Source organism: Lynx rufus, unplaced genomic scaffold (genome assembly GCF_022079265.1).
Source record: "Lynx rufus isolate CCGP_SWC_20201006 ecotype Redwood Valley unplaced genomic scaffold, mLynRuf1.p SCAF_6, whole genome shotgun sequence".
Classification (NCBI taxonomy): Eukaryota; Metazoa; Chordata; class Mammalia; order Carnivora; family Felidae; genus Lynx; species Lynx rufus.
The window spans coordinates 142,558,072-142,572,181 of NW_025814878.1; the positions used below are offsets into that span (position 1 = coordinate 142,558,072).

The following is a 14,110-nucleotide window of genomic DNA, read 5'->3' on the forward strand; positions in this document are numbered from 1 at the left end:
GCAGTTGTCAACCCTGGCTGTTTTGCCTGATGCAAATAATCCTAATCTAAATAATTTGAAAATGGTCTATTCAATTTTAGCATGTGAATTTTAATAGAATTTAACCACATAAATAAACACCCATGTTTCGTACAATGTATACAAACCATAAAAAAGTTAATTCTGTGGATTACAGCCTGAAATTTCTGTCCCATGCTGAGCTCTATAACACATGACCATCGCTGCTAGCCGGTCTTCTCTGTGTCCATAATCACCCCCACGAAGGTACTTATCAGTGACTATTTTCACACAGATTTTTATTCATCCAGTATTTCCCAAAGAGGAAACTTCAAAGGCAACAGGGCTTGACGTTTCAAGTGTGTCCAGCAGTTGTCAACCCTGGCTGCATGTTAGAAACCCTGCGGCGTGTCTAACAACCAGGGGCACCTGGGCTCCCCCACAGACCAGTTCATTCAGTGTCTCTGCGGGTGGACCCCTCATCCGTGTGTTTTAGAAACTCCCCAGGGAGACCCAACAGGAAGCCAGAGGAGAAACGCTGAGGCTATGGCCAAGAATATGAAGGAAGAAGGACAATACGGAAAACGTGTCGCAAAGTTAACGGTCAGCATCGTAAGTGTGCAACTCACTATCCTCAGAGGCGGGTGATGGTCTTCTCTTTGGCCCAGTCCTGGATTTCTGCTTGTCCAAATGTGATGTAAAAAAACATGCCAAACATGTTGACGGCCGCAGATAGGAAAAAGACATTCCTCCATCCAGACACAGAATCCTGGAGGCAGAGAATGCAGAATGATCAGCCTCGGGTTTCCTTCTCCACCCGTTCTCGAAATCTTCCATTTCGAGTATTGCAACATTGATCTCAAAGTATCTAGGGAATGCTATGCAATAGCCAAGAAGGTTTTGTGAAATTTTGGGGGGACAGAATGACACCACAACGAACATTGGGTACTGGATTAAGAGGGATTTTTCTTTAAATCAAAATAAGTTAACCTACACTAATGTCTTTCTAGAAATTTGGATCTCAACATTCATGAAAACATCACATTCCTCATTGAAAGTTATGCTTCAAGTGACTTTTTTTTTTAAGAAAACATTTATTTTTGAGAAAGAGAGAGAGAGAGAGAACAAGGTGGAGAGGGACAGAGAGGGAGGAGGCCAGAGGATCCGAAGCAGGCTCCGCGCTGACAGCACACAGCCCGATGTGGGGCTCAAACCCATGAACCATGAGACCGTGACCCGAGCCGAAGTCCGACGCTCAACCGACTAGCCAACCAGGCGCCCTTAAAGTGACGTGTTTAAGACCTCACCCTGGCGTTCTCTCTGTTTAGTTTTGGTCTTAGCTGTTGACATCAGTGTCACCAGCCCCACTTGGGTGGACATCTCAACACGGCGTGAGTTGTATTTGGCTGGGATGATCCTTCTCATAGTTTGTAGTTCGTTTCTGGCATTATAGTCACGGCGGACTCCTAGCTATTTGGTCAAACATTAACCTGGAAACTAGATCACATGGAGATGTATTAAAAATGAAACGAGGGAGAGACGCCTGGGTGGCTCGGTCGATTCAGCGTCCGACTCTTGATTTCAGCTCAGGCCATGATCCCAGGGTTGTGGGATCGAGCCCTGGGTCCCGCCCCACACCAAATGCGGAGGCTGCTTAAGATTCCCTCTGTCTCCCTCTGCCCCCTCCCCCACCGTATTCTTTCTCTTTCTCTAAAAAAAAAAAGAGAGAGAGAGAGAAAAGAAATGAAAAAAGAAAGAAAGAAAATTTTTTTGTAAGCTGACTCTTGTCATCCTGCCACCGCAGGCTGCCTCCGCTTTTCTCTGGGGGCCTCCTAGCCCTCGCTTCCCATTGAACCAGCCTCACGGCCCATGACCACAGCCATGACCTCTTCGCCATGACTTCGCTTCTCTTTTTTTACAGTGGCCTTGGGACGCTTGGTGTTTCCGTTTTGTAATTTTTTTCTAATTAGAATTAGTCTGAACAGACTTCATAATCTTTGTCTCCTGCCCCTCTGTCTTCACCCCTTACCATCCCTTGACGCGTGCCATTCCCTCGGGTCAGAACCGACAACTGCCTCATGCTTTTGCTCCGCGAGGCCGCCTGGGCTCTGTTCTCTCCACCTCTGCCCATTCTCATCAAGGTAACATCCAGTCATTTGTAGAGGTTCAGCTTATACTGTTCTTCCCCTGGGAAACCCGACCTAACAAGACTGTCTTTCCGAGTCCCCTGTGAGTAGAGTGGTTGTGTTGACACCCGTGCTTGTTGTCTCGGTCGGACCGTACAGTCGTGGAGGGCAGGGGCCCCGCCGTGACGCCCCAGCGCCGCAAGCGGTACCTGCTATTTGCAGACTTCAATAAACTGGCCAACCTGGCTGATGAGGAATCCGGTGGCTGTGGAAGAGATGATCCCCGCGACGAGCCCGAAGCCCCTGGAGATTCCCATGAGGAAACTTGCGTACCTGTGGGGTGAACATTTCACAGATGGTTTCCTGTTTATTTTCTGTTGAATTTCATCTAGTTAATTGATGTGTTTATTTTGGAAGGAGAGCCAGAGAGAGAGGAGGGGAGAAGGGCAGAGAGAGAGGGAGAATCTCCCAAGCAGGCTCCACACTGTCAGGGCAGAACCCGACACGGGGCTCGAACCCATGACCCTGGGATCATGACCTGAGCTGAGATCAAGAGCTGGACGCTCAGCCGACTGAGCCACTGGGGCGCCCCAACAGATGATTCTATATAGAAAGCTGTCTAAGGCTTTTCAGCAACTCAGCTTTAAGGCAGTTCGGTTATTACAGCAAAGTCATTTTGCCTAATGCTGTGTTTTGTTCACCTAGAGACATTCAGGGCAATGTCTGTTTGCCAACCCTGAAATCATCTCTCTGCCAGGTCAACAACCAGGGATGACCTCAGTCTCCCCGGAGACCAGGATTCACCCCGATCCACATCCCAAGGCTGCTCCGCACGGCAGGCAGTTCGTGCAGTGCCCAGGACAACAGACTCTGGACAAAATGCCTGAATCCAAATCCTGGCTCCACCTTTGTGTGACCCTAGGCATGTCACTTAACTTTCTTGTGCCTTCCGTCTTCTCCAGTTTAAAGTGAGGGCAGGTGCACCTGGGTGGCTCAGTCAGTTAAGCGTGTGACTCTTGATTTCAGCTCAGGTCATGATCTCATAGTTCACGAGTGCAAGCCCTGTGTCGGGCTCCGCGCTGACGGCACAGAGCCTGCTTGGGATTCTTTCTCTCCCTCTCTCTCTGCCCCTCCCGTGATCGTGCCCTTGGTCTCTCTCTCAAAATGACTAAATAAACTTAAAAAAAAAAATCATGATTTAGAGTGAGGACAACAATAGGGCCTACCCCATGCAGTTGTGAGATCAGATGTGTCGATATATGTCTATCGAGTAGGGCTTGGCTCATGGCAAATGCATACAGTTGAGGGAGCTAATATTATCAACTCTGAAAGCTTTTCCAGAACACATGTGTGTGGGCCCTTTCCCAGGGCACGCGGTTTAGTCTCGGGTGGGGAGGCTTGGGAAGCTTTTCATCTGAATGATTACTGGGCAAGATCGGCAGCTGTTGCTCTAAAATGCCTTAGGTCGTGGCCACGTAGTGACATTTCCAGTTAGCTGTCATCATTTATCGTTCTATCGTCTTGCGCGTGTCATAACGGGAAGGAGTTGCAAGAGGAGGACTGAGGCCTAGCACCTCTGGAAGACCGTGCACGAGGGGAACAAACACGTGTAAATTTCTACCTGGGGGCGACATCTAAGGTGTTGATGATGAACCCCGAGTCGCACAGATTGCTGGTCCCAGGAATGAGTATCAGCAAAATAATGGTTGTCACGTAACTGGAAGCCACGAAGGGCAGGGCCACGGCACACAGAGACGGAAGGAGGAGCCCTGGACAATGAAGTCACAGCGTCAGGAACCCTCGCAGACCACATGTGGGAAAAAGGATCAGTTAACCAAGCCCTTGCCCCGGTCCTTACCTAGGGATGAAAAGAGTTTTCGGACAGTGATTAGTCTGAGAAGATTCCTGGACAGAAGGAAGTCTGCCAGCTGGCCTCCTAGAATCGTGCAGCTTGAAGCAGCGATGAAGGGCAGGGATGACAGGACCCCGCTCTGAGGGAAGGAAACGTGTTCCGTGAGTGTGGACGTGCATAGAGCACCAGGGACGTTCAGGCAGGCGGGCACCGTGAGCCCACCCCACGGACGTTCGAGTCGTTTTCAGGGAATTAGTGTCCTTTTCCACAGGGGAAGAACGCTGTCTCAGGGAAGAGGGCCACTCACGCTGCATTACACTGGTGTCCGGAGAAAAGTAACATTAATCTCTAAGGGAAACGGAGGAATCAGCCCGTGTGGCCGTGTCGCACAGATCTGCCAGTCAGCGGTTGTGTAAACCAAGGCACGTCATCTTACGTCTACGTGTCCCCGTGTCCGTACAGTGGCAGTCATTACAATGCCTCTCTCAAGGTCATCGTGAAGGTTGTATGAGGGGTTACGTGCAAGGGCAGGATGCCGTGGGCAGCACAGAGCCGTTTCTCCTCATTGCCATTACCATTTCCCCAGAAGGACCGGAAGTATACTCACATCTCTGATGTTAGCGTGGAGCACGGAGCTGATGTAGGTCGGGAGGTATGTTATGATTATGGTGCATAACCAGAAATGGCTGAAAAACCCCGTGAAAATGGCCCAAAGCGGTAGGCATCTGGCCATAGCCTTTATGGGGACAGATCGTCTAGGAGAACTGGACTGAAAGGAAATATCTCGTCAACGTGGGGTTGGAACAGCCCCGAGGGGACCTCTCCTGTGAGCCCCACTGCCGCCCTAGGTACCTCTGCACGGGCCACAGGTAGGAGGGGTGCACTGTACCTGGTGAGCCAGTGAGGCCACGATGTGCTCCTTTTCCCGGATGCTTATGCATGGGTGATGCGTGGGGTCATCATAAATCACTGTGAACCACAGGAGACAGCAGACGCAGCCAATGCTACCTGGGAAGCCGGGACCCAGTTAATTTTCAGGTAGATTTGTATGCTGGGGGAAGGGGGTGTCCTCCGAAATGGCACGCCTCTCCCTCAAAACACGCTTATCAGTTCATGCTTATTCCACCAAAGGACCTAAACTTTCCTTATTTCAATTCTTCTAAAAAAAAATTCTTCTTAAAAGAAAAAAAAGCTCTCCAGTCTCCACCCGTCAAACACAGAGCGCCATCTGTCAATGTCAGAGCCGTCTGGAGAGAACACAGGGGTGGCGGGGGGGGGATCGTACCACTGCGCAGCTGGTTAATTACTCTTAGGGCCCCAGTAGTTATAGTGTTTCTTATTACACACATTATTGTCTTACTTTGGAAGATGTGAATAGTCAGGATTGAAGAAGACAGGAATCATACATACATGAAACCACCTGCCAGAAAATCGGGGAGGCGAGGCCAAGTTTCTGGCATATTTGCAAAAGACGGTGTTATTTGTATTCAAACAATGCATCCGTTAGGGATTTCCGGAAGAAATATTCCTTGACGGTACGTGATTAACACGTGCGGACCGAAATGACCCGGGATTAGCATCATTAGTGAGGAAGCCTTGCAAGCCAGAACCGTATCGGATGGCGTCCTTTGGTCAGAACAAGAGAACAGGCCTGTGTCTCGTGGCTGAGATGGGTCATTGGAAGAAGGTTGGATGTTAACAGTCTCTGGGGACTAATGTTCTTTAAATTCCCGCTAATGACGGGATCCGTCCATTCTTTTATTTATCGAGCAAGAAGCCAGGCGCTATGATAGTACCAAAGTGATAAAAAAAAATTATAGAATAGATTCCTTGCCTCACAATTTCACAGTCTCGTGGGGAGGGACGGGGGGGCAAATAGATAAGTGTGTGCCAGCATAGCCTAGAGAGGGAATTATCAGTGAGCACCACAGAGGGCAGGAAGACGGCATCTGACAGGATAAGGCTTGGAGGTCTCCCTAGGGGGGTGCGAGTAAATCGAGCTTTGCAAGATCTGCCTGGCAGAGAATAGGTCAAAGCATCTTTGCAGTAATAGCAACTGTAATAAAATACGAAGACGCGTTTCAAGTGTGTGTCGCCAACTCTCGGTGACATTGACGTGCCAACCACGGGGCAATAGAGCCGGCATTTCGGACGCGGTGGTGGAGAGTCTGCAGAAGACGCCAGGGGTGGGAGCGGAAGGCCGTGCTCCCCGTTCCTCAGAGGCCAGCCCCGCGCGGAGTGTCGTCTCCTAGACTGGGGTAAGGGAGCCACCGGTCCTCGGCGGCCTTCGTCACCTTCTGTTCCACAAAGGGCCCGTTCTCTCTTGTGGGCACGGGGGACAGAGAACGTGGGCATCACGCTGAACGGCTGGGACACGGGGCGCTCGGGACAGAAGGGAAAGGGACTCACCAAAGACGTAGAAGATAAACGGCCAGCCCAAGGCCTGGGAGATTAGTCCCCCCACGCAGAGGATGATGAAGGACCCAAACGCTGCCCCTGAGGAGAAGAGGGAGAAGAAACACTTACGACAAGACTGAGTGTTCTCCCTGGACGTTGTCCCGGCAGCGAGGAGGCCGACTCAGAATTACTGCGTGAGGACAGCCTCTCTTCCCGCTCACGGGTCCCCCCCGGGACAGCCACGTGGAGTAACTGGGATGGACCAACAATACTGATGCGCCTCCTGACACTGCAGCGTGGCTCCCTGGACACCAGTGAGCGCGTCTGCCCCCCGTTAGGGCGCATGTCGTCGGCAGCAAAGTCCTGGAGTCCCGTCATCGGCTCGCGCGCAGCCGCTCTGGCCACCCGCCGGCGGTTCGCATGTGGACAATTCACGCGATCTCGCGCACGGGTTAATTCCCTCTTTGGTAACATGGGAGCTTACAACGTACTTAATGGTCAGACACTTGTGAAGATTAGCCCAGAACAGCAAAGAGCTCAGAATCACTCGGGCTCTTCAGACTCTCCTTTCCAGGCTGATGTCTGTCTCTCCTTACCGCTGTGAAATCTGCTCGTCTTAATTCCCGCTTGTGTGTCTTTGCTGAATTGGTGTTTCAGCGCCATTAGGGAAGTATTATATAAATTTACTTGATTGTCTTACATTTATGCAGACCCAAGTTCCAAACGTTTGCCCACAATGCGTTTCTGACTACCCCAGCTCACAGCCGCTTCTAAACCCCAGTGGCTTTCAGCACCGAGGTAGCTCTCTCTTACAGAGGCTATGTAACCGTCTCACATTGTTCAATCTCTCGGTGGCACTTTCTCCTGCCCGTCCCCCCCCCCCCCCGACATCCCAGGCAGAGAAGGAAAGACGCGTTTGGGTGAGGCCGATTCCAAAGCTCTAATGCACGTGTATATCCTTACCTGACCCCGCAATGCTGGTGAGTTTGCTTCGTTCGAGTGGGGGAGCCCACTTTGCCCAGATGGTAAACTGACCTGTCCAGGCCATGCCCTGAAATGAACATCATTAAGACCTTCGGTCTCAGTACAGTTCAGGTACCCGTGTCCCGCTCCGAACGAGAAAGTATCTGGATACCTGGGCCATGCCCTGGATCATCCGAATCACAATAACCAAAATCACTCCGAAGTCAGCAGCCAGCGGTGTAAAGAGGGTGAGGAGGGAGGAGATCAGCAAACCAGCACCAAGCATCTGTTTTGCTCCGAATATCCCTGCCAAATATCCACTTGGGATCAGAGTCACTACTATCCCATAGCTGATGGAGCTAAAGATGATACCCTGAGTCTCTGGGCTCCATTCATACACAGAGGCCTGGGGGGCGGAAAAAAAGAAAATGCTTCGCTAAGAAGTTCTTTTATGAGAATCTACTTTATTTTTTTATTAAAAAAATTTTTTAAATCTTCATTTATTTTTGAGAGACAGAGTGTGAGTGGGGAAGGGGCAGAGAGAGAAGGAGACACCGAATCCGAAGCAGGCTCCAGGCTCCGAGCTGTCAGCACAGAGCCCGCCGCGGGGCTGGAACCCACGAACGGTGAGATCATGATCTGAGCTGAAGTCCGAAGCTCAACCGACTGAGCCACCCAGGTGCCCTGCAAAAACCGACTTTAAAACCAGTGCTGCTTGGGTTGGTGGGATCCTGGTATAAAAATCTACTTATCTGTATTTGTTACCTAGCAAATATTCCACCTCTTCCAAACGTGCAACCAATTATACCCCTAATTTGCTCCTTTCAGAGGAAGAGTAAAAACAAAGGAAATGAAGAAGGAAAGAGAGAAAGAAATGATTACGTGGTAAGAAGAGGTGCATGAAAAACAGCCATTGAGAGAGATTTCACCTGAGAAAGAGTTTCCTTTAACTGTGTGCTTCCGGGAAAAGTTCGGTGACATGTTGACTTCTATTTCAAAAATATTAGGAAAGCACAACTTCCCTCAATTCTCATCAAAATCTGTCCTTAAAATCAAGTTGAGGAATTACGGTCTGCCCTGGCAGAGATGACTTCCTGAAACACGCACTGCACGTTAATGAGATCACATTCTTCTTATGAGGTAAGCCAATAAATAATTTTTGGCAGCCTACTAGGCTTGTGGCATCATGCTATAAATTGAAGAGACAAAGAGAAATTTGAGAAGAGACAAAAACAATTTGCAAAGGTCCCAGGAAGGAAGCAATACTTGGACCACCCTTTGAAGGATGATTATGATTTGTACAAAGAGAAATAGGAAAATTCATTTTTGTTGAAGAGCGAAAGTAAACTTGTAGCATTTGGAGTGAAACCAAATGCTGAGAAACTAACCAGGACTCTGAGCTGCTCAGAACAAGGACCTTCCTTGGACCACTGACAGCAGATCTGAGTGTGCTGAGAAGTGGGACCAGGGTTTTGGAGGAGCACAGCACGTCGAGAGAGAGGGAGAGAAAGAGTGTGAGCAGGGGACAGGGACAGAAGGAGAGAGAGAATCTTAAGCAGACTTCACACCCGACGTGGGCTCAATGCAGGGCTCAGTCTTACCACCATGAGATCATGACCTGAGCAGAGATCAAAAGTCAGACATTTAACCAACTGAGCCACCCAGGCACCCCGAAGCTGTCTTGTATTCTTGAGCACAAGAATGTGAATGTGTAGAATGAGTGATGGAAAAAAGACTGGAGGCGGAGAGGTCATTATAAATAAGCTGGGTCCAAGGTAATACAATCATGAAATACAAAGGTGACATCAAAAATCTACAGTAAGGGGCACCTGGGTGGCTCAGTCGGTTAAGCGTCTGACTTCGGCTCAGGTCGTGATCTCACAGTTCGTGGGTTCGAGCCCCGCATCAGGCCCTGTGCTGTCAGCTGGAGTCTGGAGCCCGCTTCGGCTTCTATGACTCCCTCTCTCTCTACCCCTCCCCTACTCGAACCCTGTCTCTCTCCCTCTCAAGAGTAAATAAACATTTAAAAAAAAAACAACCCTGCAGTAATTGATAGTTTAAAGGAAAAAATTTAACAATAGGGTATAATCCTGATTCTTCTACAATCCTGTGATAAACATTTTATTTAACTCATTGACGAAGAAGGAATTGGTAAGCTGTTACAGCTGGCCCAAAGAGAACTCAGAGACCCATAAGCAGGAAGTGATCTTGATATACTTACCCCTGTGTTAAATTCCTTGATGGATGTGCTGGGGTTGCTGAGGGTATCTGCCAGAGGTCCTTCTGCGGAGGCGTTGGATAGACCATGCGGCTGAGAGCTGTTCACCATGGCAATGATCGCAATGCTCAGACTCACACGCTGGGTTATCATGGTGAAGTTTGAGAAGTGCATGATGAGAGCCAGTCCATAGCGTAACGAACAGAAACCTGGAGCTAGGAGACAATACGGAAGGACGCACTGAGCATCCTGACCGAGGCCGCCGTCTTTCCGTTTCTCCCACGACTACACCTGGAAAACAACAGGGCCCTCGCTCGGCCCCACTGCCTTCTCTTCCCAAAATAACCATGACTACGGTGCTCCTTGGCCATATTCTTAAATTGACTTCAAGACAGTGAATCTGCTTGGCTCTTACAGTCAAGCAAAGCAAATATGACCTTTTTCCAGAGGTGTGGCAAGCAGATGGTAACTATAGGAAAGTCTAAGGGAGGGCGCTTATGTCATATTGTCCCCAGTAAAGTGAGTGGGGGAGGGGGGGAGATGGCGGCAGCGGGTAGGGGGGTGTGGGGGGGGCAAACCGGTCCCCCAGCTGCAAGTCAGAGGTCCTGTCCATTTTGCATATTCATTTACCATAAAGCTGGGAGCTTTATACTTACCACAGAGCTGCCTTTGAAAGACGCTGACGGAACACCCAAGGATTCACTTTTAAATATCTGAGATAGTATGTGTGGAAACGAGCACCCCCCACCCCGACTCCGGAATGTGACGCTCACTTGGAAACACCTTTGTCATGTCACTAGACCCTGCCTCCACGTATGCCCAGCTTTCAAGAACTAACACAGTGGGGCTCCTGGGTGGCTCAGTCAGTTAAGTGCCCGAATTCAGCTCAGGTCACGATCTCATAGTTTTTGGGTTCGAGCCCCGTGTTGGGCTCTGTGTGGACAGCCCAGAACCTGGAGCCTGCTTCAGATTCTGTGTCTCCCTCTCTCTCTTCCCCTCCCCTGCTCACACTCTGTCCCTCTCTCAAAAATAAATAAACATTTAAAAAAAAAGAAAGAAAGAACTAACTAACTAAGAGCCACTTTTACTGAGTTTGGAGGTGATATGGCAACGGGCGAGTATTCAATATGTTACAAGAGCAACACATTCTTTAAAAGTCCCCACAAAACGCAACAAGGGACCAATGTTGCAAGGGTTCCCAAGCGAATGATGGATTCAATCTCTTCTGTAGATTTGGAGAAATGGAACTAAAGAGAACCAAAAAGAGGGCCTGTGAACAAACAGATAAAAATGTAAGGAAAGAAATCATTTGTAATGGCCAAACAGCCTCAGTGATAGGACTGTTTGCCTGCGAAGGACTTCTTTCCATGCCCCTGGAGGATTCCAAAGCCGCTTGGCAATCACATCATGGCAGGAATTCATGCACAAGTTGTTTAAAATGACTTTTTCAAGACTTATTCCGTTCCTTACGTCCCAGGATCTGTTGGGCATTTGTCTTGATTTCTAAGAGGTAACTCAGTGGGGCTCCCTAAAAAAAAGCAACGGGTAACAGGACGAGGGGCCAGAGCTGGTCCAATGTTGTTCAGAGAGTCTTTATAATGGATGACATGATAGAAAGAAAGAAAGAAAGAAAGAAAGAAAGAAAGAAAGAAAGGGAGGGAAGGAAGGAAAGAGAAAGAAAGAAAGAAAGAAAGAAAGAAAGAAAGAAAGAAAGAAAGAAAGAAAGGGAGGGAGGGAGGGAAGGAAGGAAGGAAGGAAGGAAGGAAGGAAGGAAGGAAGGAAAGAAAGAGAAAGAAAGAAAGAAAGAAAGAAAGAAAGAAAGAAAAAGAAAAGAAAGAAAAAGAAAACAGGAAGAGAAAGAGAGGAAAAAGAGCCGTGGAGATAAGCTTCCAGCCTTCCAGCAAGTAGTCTTGATGGGGAGGATTTACCTTTCTTGGGTGAAGGCTTCTTGTCCATTTGGCTCCTTTGGAGGCAGTGGTAGTCTCTGTGGTGGACTTTCCCTCTGCCCCGAATCTCTTTCGCCACGACTGGTTTTGATCTACGGAGTGAACAACAATCCGAAACACGGCACACAGATAACTGTCTCATGTTAACGTGGTCCTCTCTCAGCACCAGTAAAAGTTTTGATCCAACATGGCTATATGATTGACATTTTGAGAATGCTTCTTGATTTTTACACTAATGGAAAACTCAGTTTTTACAAGAAAATCCAGCTGTAAGCACCAGCTATGTGACTTAGAGCCTCGTCATTTAAATTCTCCAACCATTCATTCTTGTAAGAGTAAGCCTCTTTCTGGAGTGTGCCACAAGAATTAAATGAGAAAATTGCAAGCCACAGAGAACCAAAGGTGAGGCGTGTTGTGGGTTAAGGTGGGTCAGAGGACAGGAAAGTTAAATAAAGCTCGGGAGCTGGGAAGAAAGTTCCAGAATAGCCCTTTCTCTCCTTATGATCATGTTGCCATCCCTTCTGTATAACCAGAACGATGCTGTATTGTGGCTTCTCTGAATAGGAAGGGGGACATTGCATAACACTTAACGTGTATTACCTTTGAGGCTCTAAAATGTTTATTGTTGCCTTTGCTACACACAATTTGGACACTTTCTTGGGCTGAAAAGTTCTTCAAACCGTGTGTAAAGTCACACTGAGTGAGGCTTTCTACTACAATTCCAAATATATCCAGTTATTTTGACAGGAAAAGAGAATTCATGATCCCCAAATTTGATACTCATATAGCAATCAAATTCTCTCGGTGGATATATACATTGATTTCCTTTAGGAACAATCCTCATCCTGAGATCGCTGTCAATATGGCAGCCATTCCTAAACTTTTCAAATACTGGATCATGCTTATATTTCATCGCTCAAAACTTCGCATTCTTTCTGCACACAAATTGAACAAGACTTATCTGCACCCTCAGGGATGTTCATAACCTATGACTTTAGGATAGAGGCTCATAAAGAATGAGAAGATGAAGAATTTTGTCCCCCCATCATTCGCACCCGTGTTGATAGCTGCACGTCCACAGAAAGGCAGGTTCACATAAGCGCCAGCAGTGGCTAATTCTGGGTTATGGGACACGGTGGTCACATTATTCTAAAGGATCTTCCATATCTGCTAAGTGCTTTTGCTGTTTGTTTGTTTTGTTTTTTTACAACTTGTAGACACTCGTGTTATACCAAGAAGCCGCTAGTGTGAAAGATCGATGATTGGGCCTTCGGTAACACAGACAGGACAGTCTTCTGCTCGCCAAGTGTCTCCTGAATTCTAAGAATAAGATCTGCCCATCTAAGTTTTGAAATTTTCTTTTTTGTTTACCTGGACCTAGATGGATGCCCAGTTGCTAAACAAGAGAAGGTCAGCACCAGGAATCATGTTGGCTTTCGTCCTGCCGTGGAGGGCTTACGAGCCTTGCAAACATCTGGCTGAGATCAGGAGCCCGGGTCAGTGCGTTTCACTCAGATCCTAGCTGAAGCAAAATGGAATGGACGCCTCGTTTACCCAGAGTTTGGACCACTTTCTGTCTGATTTCCCCTGTTACGTAAGATCCCAAGACTTGCCTGAAGGCAACTTTTTCACCGTAGGTAAAACCAAGAGTCATCACACCCCAGCTACAGATTCCCCACCAACCGCTCTGATAAGTCCTGCAGGCCCCGAGCCCTAGAGCTGAAAGACGCTCCGAGATCTTCTGCCCAACTGTTCACCGTGCTGCTGAGAAAACTGCTGTGCGGGAAGTCCGAGAAGTGGACACAGGCCACGTAGGTCACAGAGCCAGCACCGGGTCTCCTGACGCCCAGCCTGCTGCTGCCTCTGTCCACTAGAGCCACTTCCCCTATATGCTCATATTTTACGCACAGCCTAGAATGCAGTAGGGTAGGCTCTTCCGGGAGGGTTCCACAGGGGAAGTTACATGGCTTTCCTTTTTTTAGTCATTTCTTCAAGAAGGACATTTGATGGTGAAAATACTTTCCAGTCGAGCTTCGAATAGTTAAAAGAATAAAAACGACTGCCTTTTCTTGCTGTTTTTGTTAGTACAATCCTGCCACAAACCTTCCTTTCCCTTGTATCTGTTGCCACCCCGCCTTAGCTTACACGACTTCACAGGCTGTTTTGAATTTTGTCTCAATAGCTGACTTCAGTTGTGAACTTCCTGTGTCCTTTGCACGAGACAAACAGAGAAATCGGGCAGACCTCCCAAACCACTGTAGCCTAGGGGCTCTCGGGACATAGTAATGGAAACGATTTTCCTAAAGTAATCGCAGGAGCCCGTGAAACGACGGGATCTGTGCTTTGTCACGACCGATAGGCGCTCAGAGACAGTGGTTTGAGTCTGGGTCCAATTGTAAGCATGGCTGAGGACCCTCCATTCCACAGTGACACTTCTAAAACCTCGTGAGTCAGAGGCAAAACTATAAGTAGATATAGGAAAATGGAAAAGAAATGAAACGAAAGTCTATCTTTTAAAAATAATTTCATGAGGGGCGCCTGGGTGGCTCAGTTGGTTAAGCGACCGACTTCGGCTCAGGTCATGATCTCGCAGTCTGTGAGTTCGAGCCCT

The 14,110-nt window shown here is 48.3% G+C and overlaps 1 protein-coding gene across 2 annotated transcripts; it reads right to left on the reverse strand.

Annotated features, from left to right (window-relative positions):
- Positions 1–631: 631 nt before the first annotated feature.
- SLC17A2 (solute carrier family 17 member 2) lies at positions 632–11,509 on the reverse strand. Of its 2 annotated transcripts, XM_047103094.1 has the most exons (12): positions 11,482–11,509; positions 9,557–9,768; positions 8,427–8,429; positions 7,508–7,741; positions 7,336–7,423; positions 6,385–6,471; positions 4,865–4,983; positions 4,583–4,744; positions 3,982–4,114; positions 3,745–3,892; positions 2,366–2,456; positions 632–766 (listed from the first exon to the last, which is right to left on the reverse strand). In XM_047103094.1, the coding sequence occupies exons 1-12, from the start codon at positions 11,507–11,509 to the stop codon at positions 632–634; spliced, it is 1,440 nt and encodes a 479-aa protein (XP_046959050.1). The 2 variants fall into 2 exon arrangements, with proteins under 2 accessions (XP_046959050.1, XP_046959051.1); XM_047103095.1 differs by lacking the exon at positions 8,427–8,429.
- Positions 11,510–14,110: the final 2,601 nt, after the last annotated feature.